Raw genomic sequence first — 20,807 nt, 5'->3', positions numbered from 1 at the left:
TCAAATAGATTTTTCAGTTGTTTCTATAATTCATCATATTTTAATTTCTTTTGATTTTTACTTATTCGTTTCATTTTATTTATTTGTCAAGGAGAGAAGTATAAGAAAGGGGTGTGGTCGAGTCTAATTTTTGCTCTATAATTATATATATATATATATATATATATATATATATATATATATATATATAGTCATCCACATACAGTACTGTTTCGTTGTATCAAAACTCATCAGTGTGGCTAGACAAACACCTTTCCGCAGCCGTGGATTGAACGTCGCATTGACAGTCGGCAGCTCTTACCATTCGGCTACGAATCAGTGCCGTAAATATTTCTCCTAGAGTGCGTATTAAATCCACACCCTCCCGTCGCAAGTGCTCGAAGCACCAGCTTGTTTACAAACAAATTAATAGTGGGCTTCGCTTAATCCCTTTAAATACGCATCGGGTGGAAATATATTTACAAAGTGCTCAACCAAAAGAGGGGTGGCTTTAATTTTATATATATATATATATATATATATATATATATATATATGTATGTACGTATGTATGTATGTATATACACGTATATATATATTCTTAAATATCTTTAATATGTTAGTATCTCTATCAAATCTTATTTGTTAATATAGTATACAATCTAGTAATTTTAATCTTTGTGTGAAATTATTTAGGTATTTAATTTTAGTATTAGTAATTAATAGCAGATCGAAGACGTGTCCAAGCATTATATATATATATATATATATATATATATATATATATATATATATATATATATATATTATATTTATTTATACAAACATCGATGGCTACATATGTGCATACATGTTCCTGTAATCACCTGCGTTGGGGGGGGGATTACGTCTTCAGGCCAAGAATTATCGTCGAGAACTTCATGTTTGTGTTTTATGAAGACACGAAGCAAAGTGCTCAACTATGCAGGAGCATTTGTATTTAGCCAGTAGAGTTTAGTTTTCTAGAAGTACATCCAATGAAACAACATGTGTCTACCAAAGAATGCTCAATGAATGAACAGAGCAGGTATATTGGCCTGAAGATGTAATCCCCCAAGATGGGTGCATACAGAAACATGTATGCACATATGCAGCCATCAATTTTTGTATAAATAAATTTAATATACCTGTTCTGTTCACTCATTGAGCACTCTTTTGGTAGACACATGTTGTTTCATTGGATGTATTACTAGGAAACTAAACTCTACTGGCTAAATATATATATATATATATATATATATATAATTTGGCTGAAATTCAAAAACTTACATTTTTTTCTATTATATAAACCTTGCTTATTTCGTCTTAGATCTCTTCATTACAACCGTTTCATTAATGTGATGACAATTCTATGATTTTATGTTTTCATAGAAAGTTTCCTTTCATAAACTCGCCAGATGTGATTTCCATCCGACGTTATTAACAAAACGTTAATTTCTACGGTATAAATCTCGTATGCTTGTTTGGAAAAAGAAATTCCATCCCCATGTTTTTGCAGGTCGACCATGTTGGGTACCGTGCAAACCAAAATTCACGTTTGAAACTTTATTTTCGTATTTTTTGATTTTACGTTTTTGGCTTACTTTCCAATTTTTTCCTTATTATTCATTCTTTCCTATGTTTTTTCTTAATTTATGCGTATTTAATATGTTTTTTTTTTAGTTGCTATTAATCAGTTCAGCTCCCTGTTTCAACGGGAGGTCATTCTCATGGAAAATATATTTATTACTAGAAGTTCTTCCCCTACATCTTTTGTGTTAATTATATTATGCTGTTAATTTTTGTCAATATGTTCCTTTTTAATTGTGTTTTCCCTTTCAGTTTATTTATTTATGTTTAAGAATATTCATCCAGTTTTTTTTATTTTTATTGTCTTTATACTTTTACGTTCCATTATGTTGTTCTGTTTATGTTAATATTATTATTACATGGTTGATTGGCCTAATTTTTCTATTTGCATTTCCTAGCTACATACGACCCGAAACAATAGTGTAACTTAACAGAAAGATACGGTAATAAAAAATAAAACGTGTATATATATATATATATATATATATATATATATATATATATATATATTATATGCATGTATATGTATATTATATTATGTATGTAATTATATAATATATTACGTAAGTATGTATATATATATATATATATATATATATATATATAGTAAATCATGAAAAAATGTATTGCAACATTAGTTTTTCTAGCTATAAAAATAATTATTCATATTATTTTAAATATTATTGCTATAAAGCCCCTTTAAGAAATGTAATTGAGTCCTCTTTAGTGAATTAAGAAAACGGGGGTAAACTTTAGGACAAATGCCACATTCCTACTTCTAGTCATTGATTATTTTCTGTTTGTTTACTATGTATATTCTCTAGTTTTGGCATTTATAGGCACTTAATTCCCTCTATGATTTTGTTAATATTCTGTAACATAAAGATAAAATGCTACTCCATGGAGTCAAAGGTGACATTGTGACTGGGTTCGAACCTCCCTTTCAGCAATAATTATCACTTGCTACACTTTGCTACCCTGAGAATTGCGTAAGCATAAAACACTAATGCCCTTATGGATAAAATAATTGTTCATATTTAAAAATATTACATATATATATATATATATATATATATATATATATATATATATATAGAGAGAGAGAGAGAGAGAGAGAGAGAGAGAGAGAGAGAGATAGAGAGATATGAATTATTATGTGTTTTACTTCGCGTATTGTCTTTTATTTCGCTTTTAAATTGTATTTTTAGCTGAAAAACACGGCTCTGGAGGTGACATTTTGGTCGTTCAATAAAAATGCCGACGACACATTTATCGGTGAGGTATTGCTCGATTTATACGAAGCAGCTCTAGATGATCAGCCAATATGGTATGAGTTAGAGGACCACGATGAGAACAGCTCGCCACTGCCGGATCGAACGAAAATGTATCCAGAAAATTCACCGATGAGTTCTACTTCAACGGAAACCTCGAGGACGGGAACGCCCTGTCGAGGCTCATCGCCAAGCCCATTTAACAGAAGTCCAGCCGGTTCGTTCAGCCAGCAGAGGAGCATGTCCGTCACTCCGACACACGACAAACGGAAACATCTTCTGGGCAAAAAATCGCCAGGTAAATATAAAACTTTTAACAACTCCACTTTCATTCTCTCTCTCTCTCTCTCTCTCTCTATATATATATATATATATATATATATATATATATATCTTCATTTGCTCACCTTTCTCTGTGTTCCACCCCCTCTCTCTCTCTCTCTCTCTCTCTCTCTACTGATCACGTAGTGTTCAAGTGTTCATCCTTCAACATCTTACTTTCATTTTCTTTATTCTTTATAGCTTTTAATTATTAACTCTGTTACTACCTGTAGTCTTTTTTCTATTTACTGGGTTATATATCAGTTTCCAATTCAATTAATAAATTTAAATTCTTCATTAGATAAATCTAATTACGATTCTTAAAGGATTTAAAGTAATATCAGTCATATATGTATATTGTAATTATTATATCTTATCAGAAGTTTCCTCATACAAAGTTATGAATAATTAACAAGTTTATTACCCTATGTATTCAGGGTGAATTGTTTCAAGTGTCTAAAGCTAATACATATTTAATCTCTTTGATTTAGTAATTCATCTTTATCAGGAAACATAATAAACTTAACTGTAGTTAATAATTGTGCTAATAATTTAATTTATATTAATTTATAACATATAAAATACGACTTATACAAGGAACCGATCTATTAAATGTATTTTGTCTTTTAACCTACTTAAATGTCTTCGGCGTATAATTTTTTTTTACTGTGTGCTGATTGAAAATAGTTTGATTTTCTAGAATAAAGAAACATATAGAAACATACATCAAAAATAATAATTATTAAAGTAAAGTGAACATTTATCATTTTAATCTATTTTTAATGAGAAAAAATACAAGTTTTGCTTTCAAAACAAGCAACATATCAAATATATACAACAATTTATAAGTGAGAAATATTGATCGGTCAGCAAAAAGGGAACACTAAAGATATAGAAACATTTATTTCTAATGTTATTTTTACGTTTTTTTTTTAATTTGAATAATCAATCTTTAAAAAGTTTCAAAGAAATTCTGACATCGATAAGAACATCAAATAAAAATTGTTGATCCAAATATACGGTAAAGTTGGCCTTTGAATCAACTGTGTAACTTATACAATATAATTGTGTCAACACGTTAAAACACTGGAGTTAAGCAACACCGAGCCTGGCTAATGCTAGATAGGTGGGAATACCAAGCGATGTATGTGGGAGCCGTCGAAAACTGCACCAAAAATACCTTTAACAAGGGCTTAAGTGTAACCTGCTAATCCGCACATGTGTAAACTCAACGGAACAAGGGGCGGAAGTTCAGTTTTCAATCACGTGGTGAAGTTCGCAAGTGATAACATGTTTTCTTTAATTTGACTTTACAAGTGGATAAAAATTATTATATTGCATTTAATTACGGACAATAATAGCATTGGGAATTGTAACAATCCGGGATTTTCTCCCGTTCTAGGTTGTTGTGCGCGTGTGGCCTTTGTTAGTGCGTGAGTTAATGTGCGTTTGCGCGCGCGCGTGTGTGTGTTAAGACTAACATACATTTACCTTCTTCCAGGTAGGAAGGTGGGGATGATAGGTCAACGTGCAAGTTATGTGTGTGTGTGTGTGTGTGTGTTAAGACTAACATACATTTACCTTCTTCCACCGGGGGAAGGTGTGACCTCAGGTAGAAAGGTGGGGATTGATAGGCCAACGTGCAAGTTATGCTTGCACACTGACCGACAAAATATGTGTGATCATCTCGTTGCATTTCCGATGCAGGCGCCTCAGGCAATTAGTAATAAACTACCTATTTCTCAAAGAGAAAAGTTTAAGCCTGAGAAAACGGACCACCTCGAACAGAAGCTCTTAGAACAATACCATACCCCAGTCTGACAGATGTAAGGCTACCATCTAATGAAAAACTGACCCAGACTCTGTCGAACAGACTGTCGAGAGCGCATCCTCAACTAGCATGAAAAAATCTACCCAGACTGTGTCAAATAAGAGTAGTAGGAAAGTCATTTGAATTTCTCTTTTCTTTTCAATTTTCTTATCAGTGTGTTTATGTTGGGGATGGAGCACCCTACCGGATACCTAACATTCACCCGCTATGTCATATATTCTAACTGATAGATCTTTTTAAGATTTTGACCATCCAAGTTCAGTTGTTTGAATCGCTGTTGCACTTGGTTAACTGGGTATATTTACTAGGTAGTTTGTTATCAGTGTGTGTAAGTATGCGTTGGTTACAAAAATATGTGCGTATGTGCCTTTGTCAGTGAGTGAACTCGTGTGCTTCTTCTGCACGTTAGAGAAGTTTTCTGTTGGATTATACCGCCTTTTGTAAGGGCGTAAAAATGTTTGGACTTCTGTATCCGACATTTGGTAGTGCCTGAATATGTGTGGACTTCTGTGTATAGCTTTCTTTAGTGTGTAAATCTGTATGGATTACTTTGTGCGTGAGTTGAAAATTGGTATACCTCTCTGCTGATCTCGAAGTGCTTGGCTGTAACGTGTGGATAATCACCATTTGTGCTTCAATATAGAAATCGTAGGAAAGTTTAAATGTTTTTTTTAAATTTTGAGAACAAATTTAAATCTTTATTAAAACTTATTTTATTGCTGTAACTGTAAGCATATCGTTTGATATAACACACACAAAAACAAATACTGACTTTTATATAGATTGATAACAAAAGATGTTATATGTAGAAATAAACACATATTGTGTGAATTATCGATCATGAAACGTGCTGAAGTTACTAATTAATGTTTTCCGATGAATTTTCAAACGATTTTCGTTATCGATTATTTTGAATTTTCATTCTATGATTTATTTTAAATTGGAATTTCTATAGCTAGACGTTACGTAATGGATGATAATATTTTTTCCATGTAAATAATACGTTTTATATCTTTGGAAATACTTCTCATCTATATAAGATTAAAAGGCCAATATGTTTTGGCAAGCAAATAAAAATATGTGATCGGTTGGAAAAAACGGAATAGGCAGAGCTCACATTACTAAGTGAGTAGTTTCTACGATGTCTAATTGCATAAAACACGGAAAAATAAATGCAATTTTTACACCTGCTATAAGTTTAAAGAATTTTCTTAAATGAATATGTGCTTTATAAATTTCAAGAAATAAACACGATAATAATTAAAATGCATACGGTGTCTATACCCGAGTTCTAATCTCATATAAGTTTAAATGTATTTTATAACTGCATACGTGTTTTATAAATTTAAAGAAAATAACTAATAGCATTAAAACGATTACATAAATAGTTTTAGTGTGTGGTTTGTCTTCGTACAAAAAGGGTAGACATTAAGAGTATTCGGCATACGTTCAAGGAAAATTGTTTGCTTAAAAATATGTTTTTGTTTTTGCCAATAAAACATAATACGTGAATACATTCATGGTGGTTACTTGCTCTCTCATGCAAATAAAAAGCAACGTAGTTTTTACAGAAATTTTCATAGTTTTGTTCGAACTAGGCATAAAGAGGTAGGTTGGTTGGTTGGTTGTTTTTATTTTACGGCTTATCAACCCGTTTCGGGTTATTTAATGCCGAATCCAAAGATTTTGAAGAAAAAATTTTTTAATAGAATATATTTGTTGTTTTCACGTCGGTTTCTATTTAACCCATAGTTGGGACCCTAACAGGTACTACCACTCCGGGTCAGAGTGGACCTGGGAGCAATGGTAATTAAAGGGTGGCTCCACACTCCCCAAAGCCCACAAGCTGGGGCCTCACCACTGGATATAGTTTAAGGTTATATCCAGGACCCCCATTGAGGGACTTTTACCATCTGCAGGGGGGGGCAGTCGGAGTATTCTAATGCCTCACCGACAGGGCCCATAAAGAGGTAGGAGCTAAAGATGGAATTTAACATTTTGGAATATTGTATCAACATCGCTCAAGGAGATGGTATAGACAAGTCTTATTTTATTTACCCTTTCATGAGGTTAGACACAAGGTCAGCTGTCAGTTCGAAAGCCAGTGCAGTCTTATCAGCACACTCTGACCTAAAAATGCCTGAGCAGCTATATCAGCCTTCCCTAGTAGGGGTGTATCAGGCGATTAGCAATAAATATATCCTTTTATAAAGATAAGGTAAAGCCTGGGAGAGTTGATCTCGTAGGACTAAAAAGAACTGTGCATCATCTCGTCAGCAACGAGTGCCGAAGTGGTTTTTAGGACGCATACCTGATTGGTACGAACAGAAATATGTATATTATATAATCATATACTATCTTGATGATCAGAGGAAATCACGTTCACTCTTTTGGTTTTTATATTAGCATATCATTTCAGATAGTTATTGCTCGACTGAGGTCCAATATCTGCGCTTCGTAAACCATTCACAACAAAAACTCATCTAGCTACAGCCAGTGTAAAACTTTTCGATCCTCCTGTTTACATGAAGCAAAATGGAACTTCTATAGAGAGAGTTTCTTTGCAAGAATTTTCTATCTTTAGAACATAATATTGCGGGTTGCTTCCCAGCTTACTAATGCATCCTTATTTTTAGGCCTAATGTTAATAGACTAACTTGTTGGTCTGTCAACTTCAGTATTAAAATTCTACCCTGGTTCAACCAGCGTCTACAATCCTTAAAGTATAAACATGGCCATCAACCTGACACAAACCATTAACCATTCTCATCAAGTGGTCGTTCGGCCTTGATGCACATTTCATCGTAAGTGAATCAAAAGATTGGACGCAATGTTTAAATGCGTTCAAGAATACTCGCCGGTATTGCTGACTTTTCAAATTTAATAGTATTTTCGTCAATGCGTCAAAATATCTGTATTTGAGTCTCTGTCCGTTGGTCGGCTAGTTACGCTTAGGTTTGAAGTAGATTAGCATCGTTAAACGCTCAGATTAAATAGGCGCATCTCTAAAGTTGATAAATTTTTGTTGTTTTCGACTTTCACCTTCCTTGGTCAGAAATAATTGATGACTAATCAGAAACCCGTTCTGAATTTTAGTGCTTTTATGATATTCTGTCTGTATGTGAAAGAAAGTAATCTCGAACCCATTAAAGCTAAATCAGTTACTGTTTTTGTCCAACGAACATTGATAAATACAACACGCCTATATATATATATATATATATATATATATATATATATATATATATATATATATATATATATACATATATATATATATATATATATATATATATATATATATATATAAACATATTTATATATAAACATATTCAGACAGATATTGCTAAATAGCATGGAGTGTTTTTGCGTAATGTAATTTTTTGTAATTCTTCCATTTTCCGAATGGTCATTCTCATTGTGTAGGACAGTTCCGTAGTCGTTTTCGTCTATCTGTATTTTTTGCGAGTACTTTCAACTGATTTTCTTCGGTCGTCTTCGGGGAAATTTTGATTACTATTTAGTTTAAAATCTGGATGCTTTAGTTCAAATTACATTTCATCTTTCATTTCTGTAAAAATCATAGTGTTAGTGATTCGTTTGAAGGAGTAATAGTAATGTCGAATTTTATCGTGAAGCAAGAGTTGCCAACTCAATAACCGTGACTATGTATTTATTTGTAAAATCTGTTGAGTCACTTTCCAGAAATAACATCACTTTGCTAAAAAAATATGGTGTCGGTGGTGGGGAAGGACAATAACGCAACATAATGAAATTCAAAGTGAAACAAGGGTTGTATACTTACTTGTATTTATGTATTAATCTGGAAACTCCGTTGATTCATCTCCCAGAAATGACATCATTTCGCTTAAAATTATAGTGTCGGTGGTGGTTGTGGTGGAATAAGAAACACAGTAATGACGAATTTTATAATGAAAGAAGTGTTGCTTCATCACTGACGAAGACAATGCATTTATGTATCCATTTGGACATCCTAATGATCCATCTTCTAATAATGACTTCATTTTTCTTAAAATTATAGTGACCTTCTTGGGAAGCGAAATAAGTCATATCTGTATTAAAATATCTGTCGAGAGTACATTAAATTGTTTCATATATGTATTTACATTACCCGTCCAAGGGTAGGTAAAATTATTTTAAGTGTGTGTTGTACATTACCCGTCCTAGAAAAGGAAAAATAATTTCATTTACATGCTGTAAATTTCCTGTCATATTTCATACATATGTTTTATAATACCCGTTGCTCGAGATAACAAATGATACACAGACATCAAAAATTTCCTCTATCCTAAGAATAACAGATATGTTCAAAATCAACTTCATTTTTCTCATTGTTTTATACGGGCCCGAGCAAAGTGTGTGTGTGTGTGTTTTTATGTCGGCCAAAAGCTTGTTACAGACGCGACCAACACTGAAAAAACTGATGTCGTTAGATAGATTGATCTTTCAGCCGACAAATATCCAAAAATTGGCCACAACATTAATTCTTTGGCCGTCAACTGGGCTTTTTTTTAAGGAGATGTCAGTTTTTTCGTAAACATTTTTGCAAAGCCATCATGCTCCTTGCAATGACTTACCTCACGTGAGTGCGAGGGCTAAGCAGTCTGATTTTTTCCTACCTTCTTTTTCTTCTACGCGTTACAGGTTCGAGCCTACCTGTCTGCCTACTACTTTCTTCACACCTCTCTCCACCCAGGCTGCCTATTGCGTCTATTTTTTTCAATATCCTTACTACATCACTTCTCCATACCCAGACAACGCCCGGTACCCCCGCTAGTACTAAATATTTTCAACCTTAATCATGAACGCTCTCAAAGAATATTTGAGGATTTGTAAAAATCAACATGGAAAAGATTTCTTGTAATTCTTCAAGCACTGGTTTTAATTTTCAATATCCAATATTGTTTTCATTATTAAACAAGTATTTCTTTCTTTTATTATATAATTGAAGCCATTTCAATTACCAGAAAATTGATTTTAATATTTTAATATTTTTTTCAATCGATAATCCATCATTTTTCAGCGATTAATAATTTTACTATTATTTTATTTTATTTTCCATCAGTACATACACACACACAAACACGCACATACACACACACGTGTGTGTATGTGTGTGTGTGTGCGTGTGTATGTGTGTGTGTGTACTTGAATACTATTCGTCTTAGAAAAAGTAAAATAGATTTCTCTGAACAGAACAGTTTTACAATAATTTTATGAACCCTGACAAACATTAAGATCAAATAGATAAACAGAGGTGAAAACTCTTCGTGAAAACTTAAATATTCCGATTTTAGGAGATTTTAACAGCAGCTATTAGACATCACTTAATAATTAAAATTTTATTTTTTTTTTAAATATTTACAATTGGTTGAAGGTGCATAAAATGAACAAAATCTAGTTGAGTGTTCAAATATTTAATCTATGAATTAACTAAAATCTTATTACCAAATCATACTTCTATTGATTGGATATTTCGTATCTCGACAAATTTTTATAACTGAAACGCAATATCAAATGAATATATGCATGACCGTGTGTTATTTTGTTCGCGTCTATTTAATAAAGCTGTTCTTATTCATATATCCAGACTTGAGATTTTCAAATGTGGAAACTAATGAACTCAACAAGGTTGTTAGATAGTGCTCGATAACAAGAGCAGAATGTTTTTTTATTATTTATTTGAAGGTTGTTTGTAGCGACCAAATGTTATTGTTTACCTTCGAATTAATACTACTACTACTAATAATAATAATATATATATATATGTTTTTCATTTCTATTTCAGCCCGTGACAAATTAGAAGCGCCTACAGGAAGAGCCTCGCCAGTCCATTCTCCTGTCAGCAGTGAAGACTCTTATGTTCAGTCAAGTAAGCAATCAAGTTTCATCCGTTGCATTTTTAGAATGACAAATGATAAAACAAATTACGTAGTTTCAACAACAGATACTTTATTAATTGCAATGCATATGGATATTCAAGTCATGAAAAAGCTTCCGCAATGCACTGTAAATTATCTCTTTTGTTGTACTAATCACTGTTACTTGTATGGATTTTTGTCATATTCATGTATAGTTTTCCACGTGATTTTTTATCTTTATTATCTGAAACAGCTTGTGATATCAGCGAAGCGTTTGGCCCAGGAACCACTACTGAACGCACAGGACAATTGTAGTTTAAGAAATTTCTTGGCGGTGACAAGAGTCATGAACATGATGAGCGTAGTGGTCGGCCATCGGATGTTGACAATGATCAATTAAGAGGTTTAGTCGGAGCCAATTCACGCACAAAAGTTCGAGAACTTTTTTTCTGAATTCGACTAACGTATACGATAATATTCAACCACTTGAGAGAGATTGAAAATACAAAATATGCTTGATAAATGGGTGACTCACAAATTGAACGCACAACCAAAAGAAATGTCTTTTTTACACACAAAAAAAAACGCCCTGTTTCTCAACATTGTTGTGACGTGCGCTGAAAATTGGGTTCTTTGCAACAATCGACCATGCTTAGCTTAGTTGTTAGACGCCGAGTAAGTTACAAAACAAATCCTGAAGCCAGAGATGCACCAAAAGAAATTTATGCTGTTTGCTGATCCCAAGCATTACAATTTTTTTAATACAGGTAAAACCATTACGCCAGAGAAGTACTGTCAACAAAGGAATGAAATGCATCCAAAACTTTGACAACACCCAGCATTATTCACAGAAAAGGCCAAATACTCCTCCATGACAATGCCCAACCGCACGTTGCTAAACCGACTCTGCAGAAGTTGAACGAACTGGGCTACAAAACTCTGCCTCATCAGCGATATTCTACAGACTTCTTACCTACCAACTACCACTTTTTACATCTCGACAAGCTTCTGCGTGAGAAATGCTTCAAAAACCTAAGTGATATCAAAAACGCTTTTATCGCATCATTGTCACCAGAACGTAAGAGTTTTTACGTTATTGGAACCAAATACACTTATTTTGCGTTGGCAAAAGTGTGTTCATTCTAATGGTGCTTATTTCGATCAATAAATTGTTGTTTGAGCCGAGACATGTTCATCTGAATTAAAAAGTAAAAACCGTAGAAACTTTCTTGTCAACCTGATATAACAAAAATCACACTCAATAAGTCAAAATTGTATTTAGACGTTTGTCATTAATACGTGTCTATTTTACGAAATCAATGTTTACTTCTGAATAGTAATTTCTTATTTGGAATCATCCTTCCATGTTATTTTCAGAATAATAAAATGGAATTCAATTTAATTTTTCACAGAAAATTTTTTATCAAACTAGTTATATATTTAAGATAGATGTAATCGTTGTTATTCTTGCCACCGTTATATTAAAACACCGCCATCTTTGATATAAACAGAGAAGTATACTGCTAATAGTAAATATAAAGATTAATAACACATCATTTCATCCATTAAAAATGTTATATTCTATGAATATAGAGGATGATGCGGAAATATCGTGGATCTTAGAAATTTTGCTGCAGCATTCCGTCACATTACATCCATAACAATTGCATAACAATATTTGTTTTTCGCATCAAATCTCACCATCATCAGACATTTTCAACACGGTCCCTTTAACATCATAGATTAAAATGTACTAATATCTACAACAAATAATCGATATTGAGTGTATAGTTATAATTTATAGGCATATATAAGAAATATATTAAAAGTAAGAAAGCATATTTACTCAAATTTATATTTCATTTAAATGTTATTTTCTTTTAGACGAACCGGATGATATGATTATTTTAATCTTTATTTTCAAAGATAAAGCTTTCATCACACGAAGATTATAATACCTAGAACAGAATTGACCCCTTTAAAAATTAACCAAATAATATGTTTGTTGAATTTTTAATATCCCAAATATATTTAGAAAAATCGGTTGCATTTACTTATCCGTCAACACTAAAGAAATTATTGCGCCATAATATAATTTGTTTAATTTTGTTTCATTACATCTACTGTAATCGAGTATTTGTTAGTTTAGAGTTTTTAAATATTATTGTACTTAATGTGATTATATTTTAGTAAATTTGATTAAAAGAAAATATAATAATTGTAATTGTAAAGTCAAAAATGATTGCCTTTTAAATAATAAGTTCATAAAAATAATTTCATATTGATATAATGTCCCATGAAATAATAAATTTAATAATAATAATAATAATAAGAAGAAGAAGAAGAAGAAGAAGAAGAATATATGTGCTTACAAATTACAAAATTAAACACTCCCCTCACTTAAAACAGAAATATCGTTATACTGATAAAGCACAACTTACCAAAATAAAAAGCAACCCAAGCATAAATGTTAATGATTTTCAGTTGGATGATGAACAATATTATTAGAGAATTGAAAACTAAGAATAGAATCGACAAAATTTGATTACTTAAATACCTCGACAAGTATTTGTTGACATTGGTCTTGAAGAAAGTCATCTTATATTCTGCAAAGAAACAATCCCGTAGTTATGTGCTCTACATATGGAAAGTTCATGGAAAGACAAAAAACTATGTTCATAGAAATTCCGTTTGGTTTAACTACACATGGTAATAGGAAAGTTATTGGCAATTGTGATAAACATGCCTACGTGTATGCATAATGCACACGTGTATGCATATTGCACACGTGTATGCATGAATACATTTAACGACGCGTTCATAAACATGCATACAGATGTTTGTATTATTTTATATAATCAGACAATTATCCTCATCTTAGTTGTTATTAGCACAGAGGGGTTAGCTCTGCATTGCAAGAATTCGACCCGGGGGTTTGAGGGTGAGTCCGTAGATCATACAGAATGTTTAATCTTTAGGGGTCACTAAGATATTTTTAAGGTTTTCTTATAACTTGATTTTTCGGGATATCTATACTAATTGTTAATATTTTACGAAATAGAGGATCGATAATCACGTGTCTTTTTATTTTAAGAAAATACACACAATCCAAGGGGGTTCGAATTCTTGCAATAAAGAGCAAACCCCTGTTTTTCTTAGTAGAGAAAAAGGAAACATGTATTCAACACCCGAAGATACAGCAGCGAAATGTTGTTCTAATAACACCCAAAATGAGAATAAGTGTCCGATTAATCAAAATAATACAAACATTCATATCTCATCTTAAAAATTCAAAATTGCAATGCATACAGACATTGCGAAGATATCAAAAACACTTTTTAGTGTTGCGAATAAAAGAAATTCCCGACAGTCCATTTCACGTCCAGTGAAATTATTCGTTCAATGAATCAATACATGTTTCTATTCTTGATAGCTTAGAATTATTCGATAATTATCCTCTACCATTAAATTACACTGAATTGATTTTTGATGTCTTCATAATTTATATTCAGGTGTAAAAGTCTGTGTCCACCATCGCAGCATCAGTAAACCTGATTAAGGCCTTGCATAATCAATGATGTCGGCGTCTACAAAACAACCGATAATGCTAATCAATTCAAATCGCATTTTTTCAAACATGGAATTAGCATTATCGTTCTAAATAAGAGAATTCCATAAAACTGAAAAAAACTGTCATCTTAAGACGCATGTGTTGCACAATACGATTCAGTGATAGAGAGTAGCTATCCAAGTCATGGCGATTTTGTGTGTGTCTTTTTATACATCTGTTCTTAATTAGTATAAAAAACTTAACACATTAGCTTACAGTTCAATCAGATTGAAATATCGATTCTTATTGAATCATTAAAGTTCGAGAATATTAAACCTAGTCAGTATTTTCCTTTGAAACAGTTTTACACTTTTTATACAATCCTTTCTGTTGCAATATTTTGGATGTGTAATGGGGTATATATTTAATTGCCGCCCACATCGGCAATATTTGGCACAAGGCCTGGAAAGTGGGATACCCGCAGGCTCCCCTAAAGGAGGGGCACTCCTGCAATTTTAAAAATTGCCTGAGTAACCCCGTCGGCATTCCCCGGTCGGGGCGCCTCAGACAGCAAGCAATAAACTTTCCCCACCGGAAAGCCCGGTGGCAAGGCCTGGGAGGGTGGACCTCCTAGGTATTACCCAGGCGGTGTACCTCAGTCCAACAGGTGCTGGGCCGGTTCCCGGCCCCTCACCTGTTGGGCTGAGTGTCAAGTGACGAATCCTTGACTGGTACTACCCTGTCTCCCTGCAGCCGAGGCCGCTAGGAGACACATCCCATCATCCCAAGAGATTAATGGGGTATATATTTAATTGCCGCCCACATCGGCAATATTTGGCACAAGGCCTGGAAAGTAGGATACCCGCAGGCTCCCCTAAAGGAGGGGCACTCCTGCAATTTTAAAAATTGCCTGAGTAACCCCGTCGGCATTCCCGGTCGGGGCGCCTCAGGCAGCAAGCAATAAACTTGCCCCACCGGAAAGCCCGGTGGCAAGGCCTGGGAGGGTGGACCTCCTAGGTATTACCCAGGCGGTGTACCTCAGTCCAACAGGTGCTGGGCCGGTTCCCGGCCCCTCACCTGTTGGGCTGAGTGTCAAGTGACGAATCCTTGACTGGTACTACCCTGTCTCCCTGCAGCCGAGGCCGCTAGGAGACACATCCCATCATCCCAAGAGGTTAATGGGGTAGATATTTATTTGCTGCCCACCTCAGCAAAATGTGGCACAAGGCCGGAAAGTGGGAACCCCGCAGGCTCCCCTAAAGGAGGGGTACTCCTGCAATTTTAAAAATTGCCTGAGTAACCCCGTCGGCATTCCCCGGTCGGGGCGCCTCAGGCAGCAAGCAATAAACTTGCCCCACCGGAAAGCCCGGTGGCAAGGCCTGGGAGGGTGGACCTCCTAGGTATTACCCAGGCGGTGTACCTCAGTCCAACAGGTGCTGGGCCGGTTTCCGGCCCCTCACCTGTTGGGCTGAGTGTCAAGTGACGAATCCTTGACTGGTACTACCCTGTCTCCCTGCAGCCGAGGCCGCTAGGAGACACATCCCATCATCCCAAGAGATTAATGGGGTATATATTTAATTGCCGCCCACATCGGCAATATTTGGCACAAGGCCTGGAAAGTGGGATACCCGCAGGCTCCCCTTAAGGAGGGGCACTCCTGCAATTTTAAAAATTGCCTGAGTAACCCCGTCGGCATTCCCCGGTCGGGGCGCCTCAGGCAGCAAGCAATAAACTTTCCCCACCGGAAAGCCCGGTGGCAAGGCCTGGGAGGGTGGACCTCCTAGGTATTACCCAGGCGGTGTACTTCAGTCCAACAGGTGCTGGGCCGGTTCCCGGCCCCTCACCTGTTGGGCTGAGTGTCAAGTGACGAATCCTTGACTGGTACTACCCTGTCTCCCTGCAGCCGAGACCGCTAGGAGACACATCCCATCATCCCAAGAGATTAATGGGGTATATATTTAATTGCCGCCCACATCGGCAATATTTGGCACAAAGCCTGGAAAGTGGGAAACCCGCAGGCTCCCCTAAAGGAGGGGCACTCCTGCAATTTTAAAAATTGCCTGAGTAACCCCGTCGGCATTCCCCGGTCGGGGCGCCTCAGGCAGCAAGCAATAAACTTGCCCCACCGGAAAGCCCGATGTCAAGGCCTGGGAGGGTGGACCTCCTAGGTATTACCCAGGCGGTGTACCTCAGTCCAACAGGTGCTGGTCCGGTTCCCGGCCCCTCACCTGTTGGGCTGAGTGTCAAGTGACGAATCCTTGACTGGTACTACCCTGTCTCCCTACAGCCGAGGCCGCTAGGAGACACATCCCATCATCCCAAGAGATTAATGGGGTAGATATTTATTTGCTGCCCACCTCAGCAAAATGTGGCACAAGGCCGGAAAGTGGGATACCCGCAGGCTCCCCTAAAGGAGGGGCACTCCTGCAATTTTAAAAATTGCCTGAGTAACCCCGTCGGCATTCCCCGGTCGGGGCGCCTCAGGCAGCAAGCAATAAACTTGCCCCACCGGAAAGCCCGGTGGCAAGGCCTGGGAGGGTGGACCTCCTAGGTATTACCCAGGCGGTGTACCTCAGTCCAACAGGTGCTGGGCCGGTTTCCGGCCCCTCACCTGTTGGGCTGAGTGTCAAGTGACGAATCCTTGACTGGTACTACCCTGTCTCCCTGCAGCCGAGGCCGCTAGGAGACACATCCCATCATCCCAAGAGATTAATGGGGTATATATTTAATTGCCGCCCACATCGGCAATATTTGGCACAAGGCCTGGAAAGTAGGATACCCGCAGGCTCCCCTAAAGGAGGGGCACTCCTGCAATTTTAAAAATTGCCTGAGTAACCCCGTCGGCATTCCCGGTCGGGGCGCCTCAGGCAGCAAGCAATAAACTTGCCCCACCGGAAAGCCCGGTGGCAAGGCCTGGGAGGGTGGACCTCCTAGGTATTACCCAGGCGGTGTACCTCAGTCCAACAGGTGCTGGGCCGGTTCCCGGCCCCTCACCTGTTGGGCTGAGTGTCAAGTGACGAATCCTTGACTGGTACTACCCTGTCTCCCTGCAGCCGAGGCCGCTAGGAGACACATCCCATCATCCCAAGAGGTTAATGGGGTAGATATTTATTTGCTGCCCACCTCAGCAAAATGTGGCACAAGGCCGGAAAGTGGGAACCCCGCAGGCTCCCCTAAAGGAGGGGTACTCCTGCAATTTTAAAAATTGCCTGAGTAACCCCGTCGGCATTCCCCGGTCGGGGCGCCTCAGGCAGCAAGCAATAAACTTGCCCCACCGGAAAGCCCGGTGGCAAGGCCTGGGAGGGTGGACCTCCTAGGTATTACCCAGGCGGTGTACCTCAGTCCAACAGGTGCTGGGCCGGTTTCCGGCCCCTCACCTGTTGGGCTGAGTGTCAAGTGACGAATCCTTGACTGGTACTACCCTGTCTCCCTGCAGCCGAGGCCGCTAGGAGACACATCCCATCATCCCAAGAGATTAATGGGGTATATATTTAATTGCCGCCCACATCGGCAATATTTGGCACAAGGCCTGGAAAGTGGGATACCCGCAGGCTCCCCTTAAGGAGGGGCACTCCTGCAATTTTAAAAATTGCCTGAGTAACCCCGTCGGCATTCCCCGGTCGGGGCGCCTCAGGCAGCAAGCAATAAACTTTCCCCACCGGAAAGCCCGGTGGCAAGGCCTGGGAGGGTGGACCTCCTAGGTATTACCCAGGCGGTGTACTTCAGTCCAACAGGTGCTGGGCCGGTTCCCGGCCCCTCACCTGTTGGGCTGAGTGTCAAGTGACGAATCCTTGACTGGTACTACCCTGTCTCCCTGCAGCCGAGACCGCTAGGAGACACATCCCATCATCCCAAGAGATTAATGGGGTATATATTTAATTGCCGCCCACATCGGCAATATTTGGCACAAAGCCTGGAAAGTGGGAAACCCGCAGGCTCCCCTAAAGGAGGGGCACTCCTGCAATTTTAAAAATTGCCTGAGTAACCCCGTCGGCATTCCCCGGTCGGGGCGCCTCAGGCAGCAAGCAATAAACTTGCCCCACCGGAAAGCCCGATGTCAAGGCCTGGGAGGGTGGACCTCCTAGGTATTACCCAGGCGGTGTACCTCAGTCCAACAGGTGCTGGTCCGGTTCCCGGCCCCTCACCTGTTGGGCTGAGTGTCAAGTGACGAATCCTTGACTGGTACTACCCTGTCTCCCTACAGCCGAGGCCGCTAGGAGACACATCCCATCATCCCAAGAGATTAATGGGGTAGATATTTATTTGCTGCCCACCTCAGCAAAATGTGGCACAAGGCCGGAAAGTGGGATACCCGCAGGCTCCCCTAAAGGAGGGGCACTCCTGCAATTTTAAAAATTGCCTGAGTAACCCCGTCGGCATTCCCCGGTCGGGGCGCCTCAGGCAGCAAGCAATAAACTTGCCCCACCGGAAAGCCCGGTGGCAAGGCCTGGGAGGGTGGACCTCCTAGGTATTACCCAGGCGGTGTACCTCAGTCCAACAGGTGCTGGGCCGGTTTCCGGCCCCTCACCTGTTGGGCTGAGTGTCAAGTGACGAATCCTTGACTGGTACTACCCTGTCTCCCTGCAGCCGAGGCCGCTAGGAGACACATCCCATCATCCCAAGAGGTTAATGGGGTATGATCCCATACAGTCGGACGATTCTATTTATAATCGATGCTGCTAGGAACTGATGAATCGAATTAATTCACGTTCTGCTACCAACCAATCAGAAACCAGATTTGCTTCATAAATATAACACCTTTTCTGGAGCAATTTCACATGTTTTTTTTTCGTCTCGACACGGTAAGAATATTTTGCTCTGTGGAACTGTCTACTGCAAACAAGTCACCTCTCAGAACTTGTGTGTAACAACGAACCATCGGAAACTGTTCTGTCTACTGCAAACCAGTCACCTTTCAAGACTTGTTTAGAACAACGAAACATCGGAAACTGTTTTGTCTACTGCAAACCAGTCACCTCTCAAGACTTGTTTAGAACAACGAACCATCGGAAACTGTTCTGTCTACTGCAAACCAGTCACCTCTCAAGACTTGTTTAGAACAACGAAACATCGGAAACTGTTTTGTCTACTGCAAACCAGTCACCTTTCAAGACTTGTTTAGAACAACGAAACATCGGAAACTGTTTTGTCTACTGCAAACCAGTCACCTTTCAAGACTTGTTTAGAACAACGAAACATCGGAAACTGTTTTGTCTACTGCAAACCAGTCACCTCTCAAGACTTGTTTAGAACAACGAAACATCGGAAACTGTTTTGTCTACTGCAAACCAGTCACCTTTCAAGACTTGTTTAGAACAACGAAACATCGGAAACTGTTTTGTCTACTGCAAACCAGTCACCTCTCAAGACTTGTTTAGAACAACGAACCATCGGAAACTGTTCTGTCTACTGCAAACCAGTCACCTCTCAAGACTTGTTTAGAACAACGAAACATCGGAAACTGTTTTGTCTACTGCAAACCAGTCACCTTTCAAGACTTGTTTAGAACAACGAAACATCGGAAACTGTTTTGTCTACTGCAAACCAGTCACCTTTCAAGACTTGTTTAGAACAACGAAACATCGGAAACTGTTTTGTCTACTGCAAACCAGTCACCTCTCAAGACTTGTTTAGAACAACGAACCATCGGAAACTGTTCTGTCTACTGCAAACCAGTCACCTCTCAAGACTTGTTTAGAACAACGAAACATCGGAAACTGTTTTGTCTACTGCAAACCAGTCACCTTTCAAGACTTGTTTAGAACAACGAAACATCGGAAACTGTTTTGTCTACTGCAAACCAGTCACCTTTCAAGACTTGTTTAGAACAACGAAACATCGGAAACTGTTTTGTCTACTGCAAACCAGTCACCTCTCAAGACTTGTTTAGAACAACGAACCATCGGAAACTGTTCTGTCTACTGCAAACCAGTCACCTTTCAAGACTTGTTTAGAACAACGAAACATCGGAAACTGTTTTGTCTACTGCAAACCAGTCACCTCTCAAGACTTGTTTAGAACAATGAATCATCTGAAACTGTTCTGAAAGTAAACATGGCTTACATTTCTACACTTTGCGATATTATTGAACTACGTAAGATATTTTTAAATCTATCCTTCTTAGTGTGCAAAAATCCAGTACTGCATTTCAAAGCTTTTTAATTATCGATTAGGACGTCTTTAAAACATACACCATCTGTTATTCTGCTATACGCGGGTTTAACTAAAAATACACTGAGTTATTTCCCTTGGTGTCAAAGAAAGGAGCGTTCTTGACGTGAAAACGTCACCGATTACATTTTCAGTAATAAGTAAAATTTCCCAATATGTTACAGACAGTAATCATAACGCATATGCTGGGCGAC

At 37.8% G+C, this 20,807-nt stretch overlaps 1 protein-coding gene across 3 annotated transcripts in view; it reads left to right on the top strand.

Moving 5' to 3' along the window:
- LOC145259675 (regulating synaptic membrane exocytosis protein 2-like) overlaps positions 1–20,807 on the top strand; it is a 602,608-nt gene that overhangs the window by 500,932 nt on the left and 80,869 nt on the right. For all 3 annotated transcript variants that reach the window (XM_080117339.1, XM_080117347.1, XM_080117356.1), the window contains 2 exons: positions 2,796–3,156; positions 10,820–10,903. In XM_080117339.1, coding sequence (XP_079973465.1) covers positions 2,796–3,156; positions 10,820–10,903 — 445 coding nt within the window. The remainder of the gene's footprint in view (positions 1–2,795; positions 3,157–10,819; positions 10,904–20,807) is intronic.

This window comes from Euprymna scolopes, chromosome 3 (assembly GCF_053919585.1).
Source record: "Euprymna scolopes isolate OS-2025 chromosome 3, ASM5391958v1, whole genome shotgun sequence".
Lineage (NCBI taxonomy): Eukaryota > Metazoa > Mollusca > Cephalopoda > Sepiida > Sepiolidae > Euprymna > Euprymna scolopes.
The sequence above is the reverse complement of the archived record's forward strand: the minus strand, read 5'-3'. Positions and strand labels throughout refer to the sequence as shown.